This window comes from Prosopis cineraria, unplaced genomic scaffold (assembly GCF_029017545.1).
Source record: "Prosopis cineraria cultivar Desert tree isolate PC_DT_omini unplaced genomic scaffold, ASM2901754v1 PC1839, whole genome shotgun sequence".
NCBI classification, from domain to species: Eukaryota; Viridiplantae; Streptophyta; class Magnoliopsida; order Fabales; family Fabaceae; genus Prosopis; species Prosopis cineraria.
Window position 1 is genome coordinate 1 of NW_026557164.1, and position 24,053 is coordinate 24,053.

General features: G+C 32.3%; 1 protein-coding gene and 1 pseudogene across 1 annotated transcript; both read left to right on the plus strand.

Moving 5' to 3' along the window:
- The first annotated feature begins 4,379 nt into the window (after nt 1–4,379).
- LOC129300990 (zinc finger protein BRUTUS-like) lies at nt 4,380–12,813 on the plus strand. The gene is given in 15 exon segments (XM_054939576.1): nt 4,380–4,749; nt 4,751–4,843; nt 5,736–5,945; nt 6,410–6,604; nt 6,685–7,043; nt 7,497–7,722; nt 7,958–8,126; nt 8,203–9,429; nt 9,559–9,730; nt 9,808–10,029; nt 10,106–10,243; nt 10,613–10,847; nt 10,945–11,004; nt 11,582–11,653; nt 12,304–12,813. Coding segments are annotated over 15 exon segments (3,669 nt in total). The 5' UTR covers nt 4,380–4,560; the 3' UTR covers nt 12,406–12,813.
- Nucleotides 12,814–20,450: 7,637 nt separating this feature from the next.
- LOC129300989 (glycosyltransferase BC10-like) lies at nt 20,451–23,285 on the plus strand (annotated as a pseudogene).
- The last annotated feature ends 768 nt before the right edge of the window (nt 23,286–24,053 follow it).

Sequence of the window (24,053 nt, forward strand, 5' to 3'; positions counted from 1 at the left end):
CTTTCTCTCTACTTCTTCTGTTAAAAAATATAAAGTATTTTTTGGAGAGTTGAATATTAAAAAATATAAAATATTTTTAATTTTTTGAGGTATAATTATTATTTCTTTAAAAAGTACTCCTATTAATTATTGACTTTATATTTATTATAAAATATTTAATAAAAATAAATAAAAAAGATAGAATTAATTTAAAAATAAATAATTATTTTATTAAAATAAAATTTAATAAAAAATATTTTATTTTTTAAATAGAGAGAGTATTTATTACAAATTTATGTTTTTTAGTTCTGACTTGTTCATTACGGAGGATTTGTTTATTTGGAGTATCTTTTGATGTGACTCAAAACATTTTTAATACATTCTAATTTTTTAATTGCCTACAATCTTATAGATAAAATTTGTCTACCCACTTCCGCCCCAAATGGTTTATCACTTTTCATCGTGACAACGTGAAACTTGAAAGGATAAAAATGCATTTATACTGCAGGCTACTTGGTCCAATTTGAAAGGCTTATAGATCTTAACATAGTTGTTATGATTTGAAGATATACGATGTAATGATTCACCAAAAAAAAGAAAAAGAAAGTATACGATGTAATGTTAGTTATTTTTCTTCTTGATTTTGAGATATTGATTCATTTTTCATTGTGTTTAAAAAAAATTTAATGTGTATTATTTTGCATAAGGTAAGTGGTGAGCTTCATGGAAATGCTTGAGATCCTATGCATGGAAAATCTCTTAACTTAGAGATAAATTTTGCAGACTTTAAATATGTTGTAGTTTAAAATGTCTTATATTTTTAATGAACATTACAACATTGCGATACTTGAAACAATTATTGTTTATATACTTATTATTTATTGGGTTAAGTTTATACAAATATATAAACAATGAACTCAATTAGATACCCTCTACATTAAAAAAATAAGGCATTTTTATTCAATTGTATCCCCATAAAGTAGTTATTATTTTTAAATTAACCCTATCTTTCATATTTATTCTCATTTAATAGAGTGTCTCATCTTGAAATAAATATAAAGTGATTTATTTAATAGAATACTTAAAAAAAAAATAATTATACATTAAAGACTAAAAATATCTTACATTTTTAAATATTTAACCTTTTAAAAAATGCCTTATATTTTTAAATGAAGAGAGTATATTCTTTTTTAGAATAAATACTTGTATATCCATATGCATATGCTAACTCATAATATAATTTTTAACCAAGAAACTATTGATATATAGAATAATATTAAACATATTTTGATTAAATATTACAATTGGTAAAAAAGATTAAGTTTACTATTTATGTATTTTGACAGTCAAAGTTGTTGAACGACTTCATTTACAGGTGTCAAAAGTATTTTATAATCATCATTATTAATGGCTGTTAAAAATTGAATACTAATTTGGTATGAGAATTTTTGACAATTAATGATTGTAAAAAAATATATAAATTTTTTTATTCATAACCACTTGTTGTCAATACTATTATTTTTAACAATATTTTATTCATCACTTCCTAATGATGGCATTGATAAGACTAATATTGATCGTCAATTACACATATTTTGACATTAATGACCTTCAAAAATAATAAATTTTTTAGAAGTGAAATTACCAGCTCTAGTTCACTAAGTTATTAGAAAGGGCTGCTCAGGAACTCGTGAGTGAATATAGAGAAAATATATATTTCTACTTCATTTTTTTTGGGGGCCAAATTTCTACAAATTTGGTGTTATGCATGCTAAGATTTTAAAAATTAAACTGATTATTGAATTAATTAATATATTGGTTTAAAAATTAAAAGTTAAAAACTGCAATTGAATTACTATTAATATTAAACCAGTTTTGAAGAAAACATTTTGATAAATAATCTCTTAAGATACTTAGATCAAGGATTTATTAGTTTTAACCCATGGAGTTATCGGATTTAAATATTATGATGCATATCAAGGAGATTCCTGACACATCATCAACAAAAATAATTTTAATATTTTATTCCTGACACATCATAGCAAGGAGGCTTAGTGGACATCGCGGGCAGTGGCACAGTGGGATGGCACGACCACAATTGGATACTGTCTCGCACGTGCTGTACACGTGTCCTCCACCCTTCCCATGCTTCTCTTTGTTCTCCCACCACATTCTTTGATATGAATATCACTGATCGTTGTATTTAATAATAATTTATTAAATATATATAAGTTAAAAAAATATTAGTTTTGTATAATAATTATTGTTCTGAGACATTTTATATGTTTTCACATACATTATATTATATTATATATTAAATGTAAAGGACAGCAATAATGATCACATCTCCCTCCTGTCATCCTATTTTATTGGTAGTCTGTCCATGTTGATATACAATATTTAAGAAAAAAATTAAACAAATATTTTCTTCCTTTTTATTTATGCGCAATGAAGAATAGTTTTTTTTTTTTTTTTTTAAAAAGGAGTCACTTGGCTCAAATACTTATTATACTTTCTCAAAGATATATAATTTTCTTGTTTAAATTATAGGAGGCTGGGTTTCTAATATTAACGTGACACAATCACATAACGTAGTAGCCTCGATATCAATATTCAGTAATCAATAATCTACGAGGATAATAATAGTATAGGCTTAACTGCAAGAATATGTAATGGAAGTTTAATATTTATTGCACAAATCCAAATAAATTTGTTTTTTAATTGGCTTCGATACAAGAACAGTAAAATTAGTTGCCTTGGTAACCTTTTCTTTGTGATTAGAAGATAGAGTAGAATAAGAAACGTGGTATTAGCCATCTAATGCTGACTCAAGTAATAAAGATAGGGTGAGATAGATGTGATAGAGATCAAAAATTTAAAACGTTTTAATATAAAACAAACGAAAACATGGTACGTAACTCTTTGGTATGCCAATATGATAGACTTTTTCCAACAACGAGTGAAGGGTCAGACTAAATTTGGTTTTCTCTCTCCGCAAATATAGACTAATAAGATTGCTTAGTTTATTGTATTGCAGTGATTTTTTATGTAATAATAATAAATTATTTTTCCATTTCTATATATTAATTATTTATACTTATTTTTTAATATAAATAAATTAATGGTCACGCGCACTGTTGTCAAGTTTGCAAGTTCGCACTGTAACTTTTTTTTTTTTGCAATTTTAATTTACAAGATCATGTTAACTCGATCATAAATTTAAATTAGATTTAAATTCTATCAAACTTGACTTGGTTAAACTTGCCAAGTTTTTTTATTGAATTGATTGACTTAAGTGTACATGGTGTAGAATTCAATTCATAAAAGCTGTAGAGCCTGTTTTAAAAAAAATTAAATTAAAAAAACTGATATCAATAGAGAAGACAAGAAATACAAAAATAAGAGCTTGTTTGTTTGTATTCTCATTTTTTGTTTTAAAAATTGTAACAAAACAAAAAGAAAATTTGTTGGATTATGTTAATTTAGAATTAAAAAATTAACCTATAGTAATGATTACTGATGACCAATGATGATGAGTTATGATAGTCATCATTTAAGATAATTATAATTTTTAATAATTAAATGTAATATATTTTAAAAATAAAAAAAATCAAAATAAATTTAAAATATTTCTATTTTTGAAATAAAAATAAAATAACTTTGAAAAAAAATTAAGTTCAAAACACTTATTTAAATGAATTTTTTTAAAATAAAAAATTATTTTAAAAAAATAGAAGCCAAACAAGTTCTAAGTTGCCATATTTTTAAATTTTTGTTGAGTATGATAATTAATCAAAATGATTTTAATTTTAATAATTTAAATTTAAAACATATTTAAATTAAATTATAATTTTGTTATATATTTTAATCATTTAATTATATATTTAAAAGAGTATTTATTAATAGAGATAAATGTTTATTATTCAAATTTATGAGTAATTAGGTAAAATAGATAAATACTTTTTTTTAGCCTTATTTATAAGTTATATTTTAAAAGATCTATTTAATCTTATTTATAAATTAAAGTGTAATTTTTTAAATAATATTTAAAAATATTTTTAAAATTATTTTTATGATATAAAATATGATATTATTTTATAAACTTTTTATGTAGAGGTATATTTAAAATTTTATATATTTATATATTTTGTAATTTTGTATTTTTTATATTAATATTAATGAGAAGGGTAGAAATAATTTATAAAAAAAGTGTGAGAATAACCATGGTGAGTAATTAGGTAGGATCAGAAAATCCGTCTCGAGTGAAGAGTTCTAATGGCATTTGGCATTTTCTCGGAAGCAGAAGGTGAAAATTAGTTCACGTGGAGGAGTGGAGCCACGTGAGCCAACTATATAATGTTCGCCCTCTTTTATCGACCACACGACAGCGAAGCCACTCATTCGTGCTTTTCTCGACGCTCTTCTGTCCTCACAGCTACAGAAAGCTCACAGTAAAGTTGGAGAGGAGAAAAGCTCAAAGAAGAGAGAGATTGGAGAATACTTGCAGAGACGCCGAAACAGTTTCAACGAAATCTCGGAAAATTTTGGAGGTTTTTGGACGCCTGAAATTTTTAGGCGATAATGGCGATGCCAGACGGAGCTCTGGCTATAATAAATGGCACTGTGAACGCAGTTGATTCTTCACCTTCCAAGACTTGCCTAAAGAACTCGCCCCTCAAATCGCCGATTCTGATATTCTCTTTCTTTCATAAAGCTATTCGCTCTGAGCTCGATAGCCTCCATCGAGCCGCCTTGGATTTTGCCACTAACCAGCAAGCTGCAGCATCTGAATATCAAACCCTTGTTCGACCGCTGTCACTTTCTTCGTACCGTCTATAAGCATCATTGTAATGCGGAGGATGAGGTGCGTTGGTTAGTGGAGTTGATGGGATTCTTCTTTTTCTTTCTTTTTTTTTTTCTTTTTCAAGACTGAGACTGGTGCCTTTGGTAAAAAAAATATTGAGTTATCCACCATTGAATGATCGATATTTACTTTTTTGTTGTTTTAAAAAAAAAATACAGCACTAAGGATTCTTCTTCTTCATCCTCTGCTTTTTAAACCGTCTTAGCCATCAAATTGGACCGTTGATAACTTGCCTGTATCTTGCGTGTTGCGATATCATGGTTACTACAATGCCACTGTAAACAATATAGACTCATAGTGTGGATCGAAAGTCAGCTTTCTGAGAGAGTCTGGTAGATTGCTTCTCTGTTTCATTTAAATCTTATCTTATGTGAAACACTCCAAATATTTTTATGGTTCCTATGAGTAATGTTAGTAGGACCTATCCTCTCCTTGATGCGTTTTTCATTTATCTGCCTGTACGTGTTAAAGTAGTTTGCAGTAACATCGTGTTAATGGGAGGCCATAATATTTTTGAATTGAACAACCAAAAAGGAAAGACCTGAATACTCTATGATATTAATTTCAGTGTTAGCATTTTGAATGCAGCTCAATTTTAAAGGAAAAGAAGCAGACAAAAAATGATAAGGATGCTATGGAGAGTCTTTAATTGGATATCAGATGAGTGCAAGTTTGAACGCTTAAAATGAAGTTTAACTTCGACTCACGTGCTATGTACTTGAGGAAAAACCGTCATTTTGATGTGATCGCTGATACTTCAGATCCTAATTGCAGCTACAAATTCACATTACATTATTACGTCATGACTTACTAAAATCTGGCACTCTTCAATTTTGAGTATAATTACATATGATTCATCCAATTTTCTATCATGTCTACTTTGAATTCACAGGTCATATTTCCTGCATTAGATATACGTGTGAAGAATGTTGCGCGCACATATTTCTTGGAGCATGAGGGAGAGGGTCTTCTATTTGATCAATTGTTCAAGCTGCTAAATTCTAATTTGCTAGAGTATGAGGGCTACCGTAGAGAATTAGCTTCTTGTACTGGTGCCCTTCGAACATCAATTAGCCAGCATATGTTTAAGGAAGAGGAGCAGGTAAATATATGATGATTCTAGTGGCATCGTTCATTCCTTGTTTTACCAGATTTTCAGTGTTAGTGGGTAAATTTGAATATTCTATTCAACTTTCAAGGATATTCTTTGCATAATGTCTTGAATTGACCTTTTCCTGTCTCCTGCCTTCATTTAAGTGTTTTGTTTTGCCTGAATATAACCAAACACATAGTAAAGTTTAAACAATTGAAGAATCTTCAGTAGAAGCAGTTCTTTTCTTTTGACGACCTTTTTGGCTTCAGCAGTTGAATAGAGATATTTTAGTTACAAACTAACCCATGTAAATTTTCTCTATGCACGAAAAATCGAATTGATGCTGTTATGGAAAGTATGCCTTTCCAGATATGATATATGTGGATATCCTTTAATATTTATGGTATATATTAGTGTAGAGTTTTTGATACCAACTTCTACAAAAATCAATATCAAGTCATTGCTTTGGGCAGGTCTTCCCCTTGGTTATTGAGAACTTTTCATTTAAAGAGCAGGCATCACTGGTGTGGCAATTTCTTTGCAGCTTGCCAGTTAAAATGATGGCAGAATTTCTTCCCTGGCTTGCCTTGTATGTATCATCTGATGAACATCAGGATATGCTTAAGTGCTTGTGCTCAATAATCCCTGAAGAGAAGCTTCTTCAACAGGTAATTGTTATTTGATTAAACGCTGTTGCATAATGATCAAATCAGAATAGTGTTTCAGCTTGAATTTTCTGATTGTCAAGGTTGTTTTTGGATGGGTGGAAGGGGTAAAGATTAAATGTAGAAGCTGCACAAATGATGCCAAGGCTCGTTGTGATAATGTTGGGACGTATGACTTAATCAGTTGTTCTGAAAAGGTGTATTGTGGTTGTGAACCTTCCGAAAGTGGAAAAAGGAAATGGACGGAGCTAAGCATTGACGATACCAGTTCTTCTTCATCATGCCCTATAGATGAAATATTACTTTGGCATAAGGCTATAAAACAAGAGATGATTGATTTAACTGAGGCTGTTAGGAAGATACAACGTTCTGGAAAATTTTCTGATTTGTCTGCATTTAATGGGAGGTTGCAGTTTATTACTGAAGTCTGCATCTTTCATAGGTGTGATCTTTATCCTCTTTATTATAATTTCTGTTGTGAGAAGGTTCATGGTCTGGCGGCCTTTTGAATTGCATTAAATGATGTTTCAGACTGTATACAAAGAGTGTGACTGTGTGAGTCACAGGAAATAATTTCCTGCTTATTTATTGAAGTCATAGAGAAGTCATACCCCTAACCCGTCCCTATTACATGGTTTGGATTATTCAGTATGGAAATAATGTGACCTTCAGGGTTTCTTTGCCCTCCCTAGCTCACTTTGGTGAAGTTCCCATCTTCTAAAGAAAGTCCAGTCTAACAATGAGGCTCTTGTAACAAAAGGGGAAAAAAGATCGAAAAGACAAAAAAAAAAAAAGCAGTGAGAGAGAGAGAGAGAATGATGAACACCAATATGATATCATATATCCTTTTTTTCATTGGACATAATATGTGAGGTTCTCATTTTTTTGGCTGCAGCATTGCTGAGGACAAAGTTATATTCCCTGCTATAGATGCAGAGGTTTCTTTTCTCGATGAGCATGCCGATGAGGAACTTCAGTTTGACAAGCTTAGATCCCTGATGGAAGGAATTCAGAATGCTGAAGTCAACTCATCATCTACTGAAGATTACATGAAGTTGAGGTCTCACACTGAACAAATAAAGGACACCATACTGAAGCACTTTGACAATGAGGAAGCTCAGGTGAACTCATCTCTGTTTTAACTTTTAAAAGTGACCAAGAATTCTGCCTGCTATTGGAATGGGGTCTAAATCAACCAAACCTTTTCCGCGCTTTGATGTCTTTCTGTCTAAAGACCCAGGATGCTTTCACTAGAACTTTATTTATGTGATTCAGTGCAGCATCAAGACATTAGCATTGTGATTGGGCATATCTTGCTGTCATTATGATCTCTCTAACAACATCTCATATTGATAGGTTCTACCACTTGCACGAAAACATTTTACCCCCCAAAGACAACGAGAATTACTTTATGAAAGTTTGCGCTTAATGCCTTTGAAATTGATTGAATCTGTAATCCCGTGGCTCGTTGGATTTCTTAGTGAAGATGAAGCAAAGTTATTTCTACTGAATATGTATATGGCAGGTGTAGTGTTTCCCCTCCTCAAATAATGTGTTCAAGTTTCCCTTCTGTTTCTAACTTTAATTTTTATTTGATGCAGCCCCTACAACAGATTATGCATTAATAACACTGTTTTCTGGTTGGGCATGCAAAAGAAAATCCAGAAACAATAGTTCCTTCTCAAGTAAAACAGGTTTGTGTTCTGCCAGGAAACTATCGGAGATAGAGAATACTAGCCCATCATTCTGCATATGTGCACCTTCGTTCAGTCCCGAGACAAAATACTCATCCATTCAACAAGACAATGTATATGGAAGTAGCGGACCAGTCAAATGTGGAAAGCCAAAACTGGGGGATGGGAATGGTGTTTCTTCCTGCACTGGACTTAGAGAATCTTTTAACTTACCTGATAATCAGACTTGCTGTGTCCCTGGATTAGGGGTAAATGCAAGTCATCTGGGAGCATCTTCATTAGTCTCTACAAAATCTCTGCGATCCTTATCTGATTGCTCTGTGCCTTCACTTAACTCTAGTCTGTTTGTCTGGGAAACAGATGTTGGTTCTTCTGACAATGGGTTCAAAACACGCCCTATTGATAACATATTTAAATTTCATAAAGCCATATGTAAAGACTTGGAGTATATAGATGTTGAATCTGGAAAACTGTTTGATTGTGATGAAAATTTCCTGAGGAAGTTCACTGGTAGATTTCGCTTATTGTGGGGTTTGTACAGAGCTCATAGCAATGCAGAGGATGATATAGTATTTCCGGCATTAGAATCAAAAGAAAATCTTCACAATGTGAGTCATTCCTACACTTTGGACCATCAGCAGGAAGAGAAATTATTTGTTGATATTTCATCTGGACTGTCAGAGCTTTGTCACTTACATGAATCCTTGAATAATAAGAATTCATCTGATCATTTTACCAGCTTCTGCGCTGATTATTCTGATTGCTCTGATGCCATACAGAAGTACAATGAGTTAGTTACAAAGATTCAGGGCATGTGCAAATCCATTAGAGTAACGCTAGATCAACATATCTTCCGTGAGGAACTTGAACTATGGCCGCTATTTGACGTGCATTTCTCTGTAGAAGAACAGGATAAAATTGTTGGTTGTATAATTGGTACTACTGGGGCAGAGGTTCTTCAATCAATGCTGCCATGGGTAACTTCTGCTCTCACACAAGAGGAGCAAAACAAAATGATGGACACATGGAAGCAGGCTACAAAAAACACCATGTTCAATGAGTGGCTTAATGAATGGTGGGAAGGACCTGCTTCATTTTCAAACACAACTACACCCAGTGACCATGTTTCACTAGGTTAGCTGCTATTTCCAGTATTTGTGATCTCTTCAGCGAATCCCCTGTTGTATTTTTTTCAAGATCAAACTTAAAATGTTATTATATGTTTGGATACTTTCTAATGTACTTGACTTTTTAATAATTTAGGTGCTGACGCCTTTGGAAATTTGGATCATAGCTTTCAAGCTTTCAGGCCCGGGTGGAAAGATATATTCAGGATGAACCAGAATGAACTAGAATCAGAAATTAGAAAAGTTTCTCAAGATTCAACTCTTGATCCAAGAAGGAAATCCTATCTTATTCAAAATCTATTGACTAGGTCTGTTTCTTCTTTAATGTTTTATAAACCTCCAAGTTCCATTTCGTTGTTTTTAATCTATTATTTGGCTTCCTTAGTCGCTGGATAGCTTCTCAGCAGAAGTCATCTAAAGCAACAGCAGATGAATTTGGAAATGGAGAAGATGTACTTGAAAGATTACCTTCCTATCATGATCCAGAGAAAAAAATCTTTGGTTGTGAGCATTACAGAAGAAATTGTAAACTTCTTGCTGCTTGCTGTGGAAAGCTATTCTCCTGCAGGTTCTGCCATGACAAAGTCAGTGACCATTCCATGGATAGGTAATTTTCTGCATGTAAAATTTCTTTTTGACCTAATCTTTTACCATATATAAACTATATAGTAATGTGCTTGTAGGAAGGCTACAGCTGAGATGATGTGCATGCGCTGCCTGCAATTACAGCCAATTGGACCAGTTTGTGCAACATCTTCTTGTGGTGGTCTGTCAATGGCAAAGTACTACTGTAGTATTTGCAAGTTTTTTGATGACGAAAGGTATATGATTTTATAATACCTTTCTCTCTTCTCTCCTCTTAAAATGTTCAGTGATAGAACCCAGTAACCTTAAAAGTGAGATGATTGATTTACCTCTGAAACCATTTTCATATAACAACTTCATCATGTTGCTTGTTTCTATGTTTTGTATATGTCAAGCTTGTTGCAAATTCTGTGGTTTTATGATTTACAGGTCTCATGTAAATTACAGAACCTTGAACTGAAGATAGTAAAATTTGTTCTTTTTGTTAAATTGGATTAAAGTCCTATATTCATCCTGAATTCTCTCATAATTTCAGAACTGAGTTCAATTCTTTATTGATGGTCTTGAATCATTTGTGATACTGATAAAAATAATGATTTTTACAGGACAGTTTACCATTGCCCTTTCTGCAATATATGCCGTCTGGGGAAAGGACTTGGTGTTGATTCTTTCCATTGCATGCAGTGTAATTGTTGCTTGTCAATGAAATTAGTTGATCACAAGTGCCAGGAAAAAAGCTTAGAAACAAACTGCCCTATCTGCTGTGATTTTTTGTTCACATCTAGTACATCTGTCAGAGCTCTTCCTTGTGGACATTTCATGCATTCCACTTGCTTTCAGGTCATTATCCTCTTTTGCTTCTTTTCTTTTCAGATTGTAGAATGCAATTTTGTGTATAGACATGATAAATTCTGCAGTTGTTCCCCCCTCTTTGCAGGCATATACTTGTAGTCACTACACCTGTCCAATTTGTCGTAAATCTTTGGGAGATATGGCGGTATGAGATACACCATCTTTTATATAAAACTTCATAATGCAATTATATATGTCGTTATTTTTTGCGGCATCGATATAATATGGTAATCCCTTCCCCTTCACATCCCATTAAAATTTTTTATTCAATCATTCTTATCTGTCCATGTAGCTGACATTTTAACCATGAGCATCAGAATCATTTGGATGATAGCAATTCCTTGATGAGAATTTCACTTGATGGATGTTCTGTATTGTGTAGACAACAATCACATTACACTCTACAATCTACATGGGATGTTTACTCAACTAAGCAGAGTTGTACAAGGATTGCAAAATTGTATTAACAGAAACCATAAGTAAAAACATGATGTTAAAATGTATTTAATCTGACAGGAAACCTTTAAGAGACAATTATTATTCATCAGAAAATACGTACTTTTTCCTCATTATGTATTTATGTTTGAATTTTAACTTGAAAGCAAGATGCCGAATATGAAGCATGTTTTCACCTTCCTGCAACCTTTTGAGGAAGATTTTGTTCATTGTCTCTCAACAAAAGTGACTTTTAAACTTTGTTTTGCTTCATTGATCATTTGTAGGTTTATTTTGGCATGCTTGATGCTCTGTTGGCTTCTGAGGAACTCCCTGAGGAATATCGGAATCGTCATCAGGTAAGATATATCAAAACTAATGTCAGTCCCAAAGAACCACGTAAGCTACCTTAACCTTTCAAAGGCTACACTAGCTATTTTTTTATTGAAAAATTACAATCAACCCAGCTTAAGATTACGAGCCGTTACCATCAACTGTCAAGGTTTTTATATTTTCTTGCCGGATTGTGAGCATGTGGGTTAAATTTAATTCTAAGTCATATCCTTCTTAGAAAGAGTGTTTAGATTCCCAAACTATGTTCTCATGGTAGTTTTCACAGCCAGGCAGCCAGCCATTATAAGGTAGACTTTTTTTTTTTGGTCGAACATTATAAGGTAGACAACCATGGTACTTTTGGCATTTGAACATGTTTTCCAAAGATACGAGAAATTTAGCGGAAGAGCTGAAATCTGGCCTTGGTGAATAATCCTATTTATAGTTTTGTTAGAAAATATCTCTAGCACCCTTGTAAAGATTATTGAAAACTTTGTTTGTTAGTTAGTTAATGATCGTATAAATCAGAAGATACTAATTAATACCTTTAAATCAAAATCAAACGTGTCCAAGTCAGATGAAGTGCGAGAAAGAGAGAAATGTAGAGGATCAATTTATTGGTTCCGTTTAAGGATGGATGGAAATCAATTTGGTAGATCTGATCTTGTTTTGCCAGGATATACTATGTAATGATTGCGATAAGAAGGGGAGTGCACCATTCCATTGGCTGTACCATAAGTGTGGGTTATGCGGGTCTTACAATACAAGGGTGATTTAAGGTTGGCTCAAGCAATCATCTGCTCTACCTCTAGGTCATTATGGCTCAGGAGAACTCTGCCACAAGTTGACTCTCCGTGTGTTCATGGCTCTTCAATCGGAACGGAAAGGGAAAAGATTGCTCTGTAGCATTTTTTATCTAATCGTCCCACGTTTTTTAAGGATGGTTACACGGTAAGTGGCGATCACCCCGTTCTCTGATTGCTTAAATTCTCCTTTATATCAGTTCAACAGATGCCAAGTGCCATCCATCCTCCGTTGGAACTGATAGCGCATTTGGTATCGTTTCTCTCATTCTTTCCATTGCCTGATGCCAAAAAAATATATATAAAAATAATTTTGTAGTATAGTTTTTCATACGATGTATCCAACATCTGGTTCAATGGTGGTTGTCTTTCTTTGCTTTTAATTTAATGTCATCCAATAGTATGCTTCCTCATAAAATAGGAATTCAGAGTTACGAAGGCATTATATATGGAGTGAAATAAATCACGTGCAGGACAATAGAGAAAGTTTTGCACCGATTGAATTCTTGTGCTTTAGATAGATTATCTTCCGTTTTGATCGAGCAACAAATTCTTCCTGATATGTTAACTGTACGACATCGAAACTGGAACTACTTAGATTAGATTAAAGTTAAGTATCTTAAGCTTCATGAAAAACTTTGGCCTCATCACTCAGGTCTCTGGAAATCCTTAATTTCGTTGAAACAGTTTATCAAAAAATATAAAGAAATACGTTGTAAGATCATCCACCTCTGGAAAATGTCAATCAATTGCAAAACAAACAGGTCGCGTTCACGACAATCAAGTGATTTAACCCAACTTGCAAACTACCTCTTCACTGCACCCCTGCATTTCCGATGACTGCTTTATGATATTAACGTACTTATTTTTCTGCCTTATATCAACAAACTTTGATTTACATGGTATTTAAACCCGGACCGGACCGGCCGCCGGTCCGGTTGAAAAAGTAAATCAGAAGCACAGTAACTCGGTGTAACTCGGTTAACTCGGGATTAACTCGAAAAAAACCGGCCAACCCGCTGGGTTAATCGGGTCACCGGGTTGCAGGAAACAAAATTAAAATGAAAAAAACCAGCCATCAGAAGAAAGAGACGAAGAATATGGATGAATAGAAGATGAGGGATGAAGAAGAAGGAAGGGAAAAAAAGAAAAGAAAAGATGAGAAGATTCAGGGAAAAAAATGATGAAGAAAGAAATAGTAAAGAAATCGTATACCAAAGCCGTTCAACCTCTCCCATCTGTGATTTCCGCTGCAATATATTTTTAAGGAGGATGAAAGTTTCACAGCGCACACAGACGACAGAGGAAAAAGATGGGGAGAAGAGAAGTTTCAGGCTTCATTTAATTTTTTTTTAAAAAGTGCCTGCACCATTTGCATTGATGTAATGATTGAACAGAACCAAGCCTACACTATTTACTGACTCCTAATCTCATTGCGTCACGCTTCCTCCACTTTTCTTGGGACTTGGTGCTTTTAAAATTTTAATATCAATAATTATTAATTTAATTACGTAAAATAAAAAACATTTAAAATATTATTATTATTATTATCCCTATTTTTGAATATAACTTGGTGACCGCAACTTTTTCTACCATTTGATATATATATATATATATTTAAATATTTAATCTTTATATTTTCATTTTATTATAATTTTTTAAATGATGTTAAGTAAAATATAAAAATTACTTTTAAATTCTGGTTATACATTTTATACATTTCATCTTATAAAATGTTTTATTTTTTAAAAAATAGTATTTTTAATTTATATAATATTTTGATGATTGATATCTTTTTTATTTAAATATTTTTTATAGTCAAATAAAAATATTTTTGTATAATTTAATTAAATTTTATTATTTTAATTATGACCGGTTTGACTCCGGTCTGACTCTCGATTGAACCACTAACCCATGAATCACTGCTTCAACTGGTTCAATGATCGGTCTGATTTTTAATACCTTGTTGATTTGTCATGACATGATTATGCATCGCTTTATTCCGCGTCACAAGTCTTTGTCAAATAATTTATACTGTTTAATTTGGCCATAATCTCTAGGCAATGCATGGGATTAATTAATTACTACAGCCATTTGGTACTTGATAGTATGGTTTGAAATCCAATATTTTTTGTGCAAATTAAATATTAAATAATAGTTTTAAACAATCTTGATAATGAATACTAGTGAATAAAGAAGATTGAGAAGGCAGGGTTGATAGCAATGTTATGAAAATCAAATTGAACCAGTTGGTCCCAAGTCTAGTCTAATCATTGTATGAAATCAGTAATTTTGAAAACTCAAGGATGGTTAAACTGGCTTCAAACCAGCCAAAATTGGTTGAACTAGACATGTTATTTTTTTTAATTTTTTTATTTCAAATTTCTCAACTATAATTTATATATATTTATAGCTAATAAGTATTATGAAATAAAAAATATAAGAAATATGTATGAATTATGTATATATGTATATATTTTAAATATATAAATTATAAATTATGAAATGAGTATATATATTTTAAATGAAAATGATGGAGCATTGATGGATATTATATATTTTTATCTTATATTATTTAGTTTGAATTTAAACATTTATTTTTGCTACTATATTATATGATTATTATTTTTACTTTAAATATATGATATTTAAAATTTAAATAATTCAATTATTAAATTATGAATTAGTACCTTAATTAATTTAATAATTAATTTGGTTTTCATAACATTAGTTAATAAAAATCATGGTAGAGAAAGTAAAGGAAATATGAGAAATGAGCAGCTTGCAGATCTATCAAATCAAGCTGTGACCTCACGTACTCTTCCTCCCTCAATAGCCCAATAGCTTCCTTGACATTGTGCTTGGCTATATCAACCTTGGGAAAAAGCTATAAAACACCAATGGGACTTGGATTTAGAAAAAAAGATTGGTCTCTTATGATAAGATAAACTAGGATTTAAATTTTTAGTGAGAAAAATGTTTATATTTAATGTCTGAAAGTGTTTTAAATAATATTATCTTTAACAAAAAAACACTTATTACCTCATTTGGTACAAAAGAACTAATTTTTAAGGAAGTGAAAATGAAAATAAAAATGAAAGTGAAAATAAAATTAAATTAAAATTGGGCTTTAAAAGTTTGTTTGGTGTGCTAGAAAATTACATGGAATTGAAGTGGGTTTTGTGTAAATTAAAAAAAGGTTAAACAATTAAAATTAAAATGAAATAATTAAATCACATGGAATTGAACTATATGTTTTGGTTGATTCAGCCACCAAAGATTGCGCTCCAATGGCATTGACTTGAATTTCAATCAACTTCCAAACGACCACCTCAAGTGCAAGTGTGCGAATGCCTTGTAATTGGAGAAGAGTGGCACGTGAGCCGAAGGAAAACTCTGATCACTTCCAGATAACCAGAAAGAACACTTTGGAGTTGGCTCACTTGGAATCGCAGCGGAACCAGATGTGATGCTCACCATTTTCTGGCTTCAAACAATCAAATTTGAATTCGTGGCTGCAGTAAGAACCAACAAGTTAAAATCAGAAAAGCTAGGCAATGTCAGTTCTAAAATTTGGTTTAAGCTTTAGAAATGGACCACTTATGGAAAAAAAAATTAAATCCTTCTTTTAGAAAGCAGCTTAGAACCACCTCTAATCTAAGTTTATCCGCTTTAATAATGCCAACCTTTGCCTTAGGACATGCCTTATTGGTTATATATTCAAAGAGACAGCTAAGCAACATAACACCATTGTTCAGCTTTATAATATTTTTCTTTGCACGATCTCTAATATTCAAGTTTTTTTGAAAACAAAGTGCATATATGTGCCAGAAAGAAAACGCCAAGCATTACATAGGTTTAATTTTCTCCTTGTTGTCTCCAGATCTATAATAATCTTGGTAAAGTCGTCAATTTCAGCAACATTATTGTGCCAATACTCTGATCTGCATCATTTAAAGCTTGTTCTTCCATATTTTCATGTTGTTGCTCTAACTATTCTGGATAGCAGAATTTTTGAAATGCTTAGAATTGAAACCCTATACCTTGTGTGTATTGAAAGGATTAATGCTGAACACGCATGTAAAATTTATTGACTTATATCCAGTTTAATTTATTGATAAATTTTCTGGTAATATGTGTAAATAATACTCCCTTCATCCAGTTTTATTCATGAATTTTCTTTTTTATTAATCTTTGTTATCCTTCCCTCTCTTCAAAGCACCTTAACCATTTTTTTATTGATGGAAGTTTAAGAGTATTCCTTATTAATGTAGGTTAGGTGGTAAGGAGGACGTGTGAATAGTAAAGACGATTTATATTTTGTGAATGACCTAAGTTCACTCAATCATTGAGTGTTTAAATTTTAACCATTACATTTTATGGATGCTTGAAAATTATCAAGATTATACATTTGTTCCCAAAAAATTCAAAACAATCCACATGATTAAAGAGCTCATCACATATGATGTCCCAGCCAAAAAATTAAGATTTGGTATTTTCTAATTATTATATGATAAAATTTCTCATAATCGTTCAATTAAATTAAAGTTAGTGGATTTAGGCTACTTACTAAATTTAAATCTATAGTAAACATGGTTTGAGTATTCATGCTAAATTTAAAAAAAAAGATTATAATTCATTTTATTTCAAATTAAATAATTAAACTTGGTTAATAATAGAATTCGTTGAGATTTAGTATCACCGTAAATATTCTCATAGCATGATTATCGGAGAGATTGTAGGGTGATAGGAATATTATTGATTACCATTTCCTATGATAGCTTGATTAGTGGGATACCAATATGATTATGTCTGTATAAAGATACCAACACGTGGATGAATATTTGTGTATATATATATATATATTCTCCCAAAAATATCAATTAATTAAGTTGAAATTAAGCAGATGACCGCATTTTATTTTTAATTATAGCAGGAGGCACTAACGGCTTGTGATTATAATTATAAGTGGGATTAAACTCATGACTTCTCATTTGTAAAAAAGCTTATATGTCATTAGATTACATGACTATTATTTTGAGATTTCAAGATATATGTATGTATGTATGTACGTATGTATGTAGTTATATATTTTACTCCACCACTTGTATTTGAATTCACCCGGCAAATTTAGGTATTTGATTTTTACATTCATCACTCATGTTGAATAGCGTAAAATTATGGCATGTTTCTATGTATCTATTGTGACTTCTCATTTTCAAACCTGTTTCCGCTAAATCCTGGTTATTGACAGTGAGAAGCCTAAATATCTTCAATAATAGTGGGGACACACTAAATAGCCATAAAAAAAAAATAAAGATGTTGTATTATTCAAATCTAATTCATATCTATACTTGTTATATGATTAATTAGGCCATTAGATATAAGAAAAGGAGATTACATCTTTTGATTTTAAACAAGAAAAATTATCCTTTAACAATACTTTAATTTGAATATTTTTGAATAGGCTGTATATTTTCTTTGACTAAATATTTCTTTTTTAACCAATGAGGCTTGAGTTTAGTTAAAAAAAAAAGAAGGCTAATAATTCATAGTGTGACTATCAAAAATCCAAATCTTGAAAGAAATGCTTACAGTTAATATATAATCGCGTGTCAAATAAGATTATTTAATAAAAAGATATTTGTGCATTAGAAAAAAATATTTATTTTATTATAAAAATATTCTTTCACTGATTATATGCATTTTGTTTATAATGATGTCATTTTGTACCAGTTCAAATATTAATGCATCAACTGAGTAGTTAAAGTTAAATATTATTTGATTGGAACATAGTGTATGAGGGTTAAAATAAACTTTAAGAAGTCAAATTTAAAAGTCAATGACAATTTTGAGACTAAATAATTGTTAATGCATTATAAACAACCAATATTTTCTGTACATAGAAACTCTCGGGATGATCATTCAATTCAACAAAAATATTCGATTTATACTAAAACGAATACAAACAAAGAATAGCCATCATTGACAAGTATAATATCATTTTAATTCCAGAAACCAAACCTCATAGCCATAGGTGGCAACGGAAATTTGTCTTGTATTTTTTATTATTGTCTCAACTTGTTCACCTGACAAAGACATCTAAATAACTAATTTAACAACCTTCTCTTTTGTTTCCAGTCAATAAAATAAAAAAAAATTGTACACACACACTATGACACTAATACACATATATAAAGCTTAATATATAATTTAAACTTTTTATTATATGTATATGAATAATTTGAACTTTAAATTTTTAAAATATATATTCTAAACTTTGAACAATTAAAATTAAGGGAAATTTGCTCCCACCATTAATTTGAACAAATGTCTGTTAATTTTTTAAAAATTAGGGTCTAATATGTAATTTTTGTCAAATTTTATCATCCCTCTTTCTTCTATTCTCATTTAAGGAAAATTGCATATTAAACTTTATTTTTGAAAAAACTAACGAATGTTTGTTAAAATTTAATGGTAGGGTGAAATTATCTCAACTTTAATTGTTTAAAGTTTAAAATGTATTTTTTAAAAGTTTAAGACTTAAAATGGTCAAATTACACATTCACTCTACATATAATTCGAATTTTTTTTCCCCTCCCTATCCTTGTTGTTGCTCATTGCAATTGTCAGTTAGAAGAAATTTTGATGATATACTATTATATATTTTTTTAAACATTTTTATAAGTAAGTCCTCATAACTGTCGTGTGTAGTGAAATCGACCCAATAGCTGAACTTTCCTATTTAAGAATATTTAAGCGACAAAAGCTAAGCTCATTTTTTTTAATTACCAACAAACCTTGTGATTTAGCCTTTTCTTTTGTCTTATTTGGTGACCCTGCCATTCGTTTTCTTCTCGTTGGCCCAAATGTTGACCCTTCTTGCTATTAATCATTCATTAATAATTGATTAAGACTATAGAGGGAAAAAAAGGTTACAAAATTCTTATGCTAGTTGAGTTAGTAAATATTTATAATTTTAAAAAGAATAAAATTTGTTTTCAAATATATAAAATAGAAATAAAAAATGTATTTGGTTTGCAATTAAAATTTTCTATAAATTCTCTTATGATTTTAATATATACACAATCATTATTTAAAGCAAAAAAATATCATATATTTTGGTTTAATTTTTTCATGCATGAAGACACCTTCTATAACCTAATTACATATTTTCTTGAAACTAAACATTAGAAAAATAAACTTGAGAGTAAGAACTATCTAAGAACAAATACTTCATTATGTAAATTAATTTTTTAACTGTTTACACAATTTTAAACTGGAAGTGTGAGTACAATAACATTACCTTTTCTTATTAAAACAAATAACTAAATATGAAACTTTACATTATAAATACATATCTTTCTCTGCTATTGCTCATACAATTTGCTGTTACATTTCAGCTTATTAGTATTTAGAAAAATGACTCTACATTAATATCATCTTTATAAGGCCTTTAAAACAAGTTAAAATTTTTAAATATTTAAATAAATATTTCCAGTTTTAGATTTCTCAACATCAATTGTCAATTACTTGAGCCGAACCTACCAATTCCATCACTCACATCATTTTCCACATGTTATTATTCTTGATTATTGGTAGAAAATTAATGAACCCTGTGACGAAAAAGTCTTCTTCAGGGTGCTTCCATCTGCATGGGATTTTTCTAGCACATGCCAGTTGTCTCCAGGAATTGAATTCTTGAAACGAAGGAGCACGAAAAAGGAGTAACCAAACACGTCTTTAAGAAGACGAAGAAGGTGGAAGGCTGGCGGCTTCTCGTAATTTCGTCGTCGTCGTTACATAAATTTCAACGGTTGAAAACTCCACAGAAAACGTCAACGTCGTTTGGATATTCCTCCAACCAGGACCACCGGTAGCAAGACGGCACCGGAACACAACGACGACAACAACAACAAATCAATGCGTTTTCTTTGAAGTTTCGGCAAAAACAACAACAACAATCTAACTTCATTTCATCACGAATGTATATATAAGCCAATGCGCGTTGCAATACACACGCATATTCACATCCCTCCCTAACTATTTGCGTTTGTGTGTTCTTGTATCCAAAATACAAACACACATGTCACAGTTCTGTGTTGGCTAAAGTCTGATCTTTCTGAAGAATCTGCTATCATATCAGTTTGAGCTGTTGGTAATCCTTGTTTCACAGATTGGTTCTGTTTTCATCTATTATGGCTTTGAGTATATAAGATAATCTTTAGAAGCCTCTGCTAGATAAACCAGAAAGAATGAAGAACCAAAACTATCAGTACCCAACGAACTCAGTTCCAAAGCCTTTGAATGTTCAAAGCCACCTGGTTCGTCTTATTCCCAACTTGATCCTTCTGGGTTGTGGGATAACTCTAGGGATCATCATCAGCTTCTACCTTCAGAACTGCAACTTTAGTGTCGAATTCACCAAGTTCTCGATCTCTTCATTGTCATCACCAAGAATATTCAGACCCCCACCAATATCTGAAAGACCAAAACCAGAGATGCCTGATGTTCCTGCCTCTAAGTCTAACAGTAGTTACATGAAGGAGTACCTTAAGCCTCCTGTGGTCATGCACGACATGGACGAGAAGGAGCTTCTGTGGAGAGCTTCGATGTCTCCTAGGATCTCCGAGTACCCTTTCCAGCGTGTTGCTAAGGTGGCCTTCTTGTTCTTGACGAAAGGTCCTGTGCGTTTGGCTCCTTTGTGGGACTTGTTCTTCAAAGGACATGAAGGGTATTACTCAATCTATGTTCACTCAGACCCATCTTACAATGGATCTGACCCAGAGAGCCCAGTGTTCCGTGGCCGAAGAATTCCTAGCAAGGTCAGTTTGTTTCTCCTCTACTTAAATAAAATGGTTAATAAATTGATTTGGACTCTATTTAATTATCAATCATATTTAAATGTACTCTACTTTGTTTTGCTCTTTCGGGCCCCAAAAATGATGGTAACAACTAAAAAGTCGCTATTTTCAAGTCTCCTTATTTGTATGCATACAACTCGTTTTAATCTATGATACGAGGGAACAGAGGACGAGAAAACCAATGACGAGGCTACGAGAGTAAAGAAAACAGAACAAAACAGAGGAAGGCTTATCAACTGCTTTCCATTTCTATGCCCACATGTTCATAGATTTAGTGTCTAGCTATCATCAATAATGGCAGTCATCTGGACTTTCTTTACCATAATCTGAATCATGACATGATAAAAGATGATACCAAGTGACTCCAATGATTCTTTTAGTCTGAGTCAAATTCACATACTCTATGCATTTGCTTCATTGTATGCATATGTATAGTTGGTCTAATCTCTGTTGAAGAGGAGGAAAAGAATAACCAAGAGGATAAGATGAGGATGTAAACAGAACAAGAAACAAAACAGAGGGAGTCAGTAATTGATTCATATAGGGTCCACAAAATTGCAGTCAGTAAAGAAATTAACCCTTCAAATTGCCCGTAGTCTTTTTGAGAAATTTTTTTGTCTAAAAGAGAGCTCTTTTTGGGAAATATAGTAAATAGACAAAGGGTATTCTTAGAAAGATTTTTTAATAAGGAAAGTGCCATTTTGGTCGTCCGAGTTCTAACAGAAAAAACTTGGAGATCAGAAATACATATCCTCTTTTTGAACTGAAACAACTGCCACATTTATCACCACGTTCATCTTTTATGAACTGGTCCTATCCCACATGGTATGTCCACTCTCATTAGATCTAACTCAGACAGAGCCGTGTGTCCCACTTATATCTCCAAGCCATTGGTAGGTAGCTCATGAGGCACAAAAGAACAGCTTTTTCAACATTCTCAACTTCTCAGCAACATGCTTCCCGACATATGTTCCTAGGTTATACTTCATGGCCACTTTTTGCATTTTGCTTCTATAAGAAAACAAAGCACAATAAAACTCAGAACCAACCAAAGAAAGAGATACTTCAATTTCCTTCGCTTATGGCTTCTGAAAAATTCTTAAGCAGCTGCTGTACCAAAAAAGTAAAAAAACATTAAATTATAATTAATTCACTTGTTTTTGTGGGACCGGCACATAGCTACATGTTGCTTTATAATTAGTTAGTTTACCAATAATAATAAACTGGGTCAACCTAACTCAGCCACCATCAACACCGACTAACACTTTCATGTCCATCACGTATCATGCAGAAAGTTCACTGGGGCAACGTCGACATGATCGAAGCGGAGCGACGGCTGTTGGCGAACGCCCTCCTCGACGTCTCGAACCAGAGATTCGTCCTCTTGTCGGAATCCTGCATCCCCCTCTTCAACTTCTCCACCGTTTACACCTACCTCATCAACTCCAAGCAGACCTACGTCATGGCCTACGACGACCCTAGCTGGGTTGGTCGTGGCCGTTACAAACCCAGGATGCTCCCACTAGTGTCCCTCCGACAATGGCGAAAAGGGCTCACAGTGGTTCGAAATGGACAGAAACCTCGCACTCGAGGTTGTCTCCGACAGAGTGTACTTCCCTGTGTTCAGAAGTACTGTCATGGTGACTGTTATGCGGATGAGCATTACTTGCCTACGTTCGTGAGCATCAAGTTCTACGAGGGAAACTCGAACAGGTCGTTGACCTGGGTTGACTGGTCCAAGGGTGGGCCCCATCCGAACCAGTTCTGAACGGTGAGGTGACTCCTGAGTTGTTGGAGAGGTTGAGGAACAAGACGTGCAAGTATATGGGGGTAAAAGAAACCAACGTGTGTTTTTGTTTGCTAGAAATTCTCGCCCTTCTAGTTTGCCCAAGCTTCTGGCGATTGCTCCTAGGGTTTTGCATTTCTCAGATAGTGAAGGTGCGGATCTGAATAAGTTCGACTGGAGAAGTACCTTGAGAAGACTCAAGTGATGATATATACAAGATGTGAAAAACTTGATGAAAAGATTATTCGAGAGATTATTCGATTTATCTTTTTCTTTTCCCCCTGGTTTACAAGCATTATTATTTACTTATCTTGATACTTACTGTCTGGAGTTCTTGTAACGGATTTCGTATTTCCGTATAAAAATTCATAAATCAAACACCCTCCGCATGTATCTGACAGAAAACTTGATGCTTTAGAGATTATAAGATGTGAAAAGGAACGAAATGGTGATGATGGAATGAAAGGAGTGGGGTGGGATGGAATCGAACATTTCATTGCTGGGAGTGGGAGGTTTTACTAGAGGGAATGAATGATTTAATTTAATATAATTTAATAATTATTATAGTAGATTTAAATTAGTTATAATTATATATTTTTCAGTTTTAGTCTTAGAGTGGAAAGAAGTGAAAGAGTGAGAAGGAGTAAGGAATGATTATGGTAAGTTTTTCTGATGATGTTATTTATATTTGACCATGCCATTCTCCAGATTTGGATCCCATGCCCATGGCAACTACAGGAAAAATTCATGCGGTTCATTAAATCAAAGATTTGGATAATCTTGTTGAAATCAAATCAGAAAACACTAAATCCAAATCTATCAGCTCTCTTAAATAACATCAAATAGTGAATGTCTAGCTCATTTCCGAACTTATAGTCCAAAATTTTCATGGTTCTTCTGCAGTCTACATTGTCAAATCCTTGCCTAGTTGATATAAAATCTTCCTCATTCCTATGATATTGAGCAACGCATA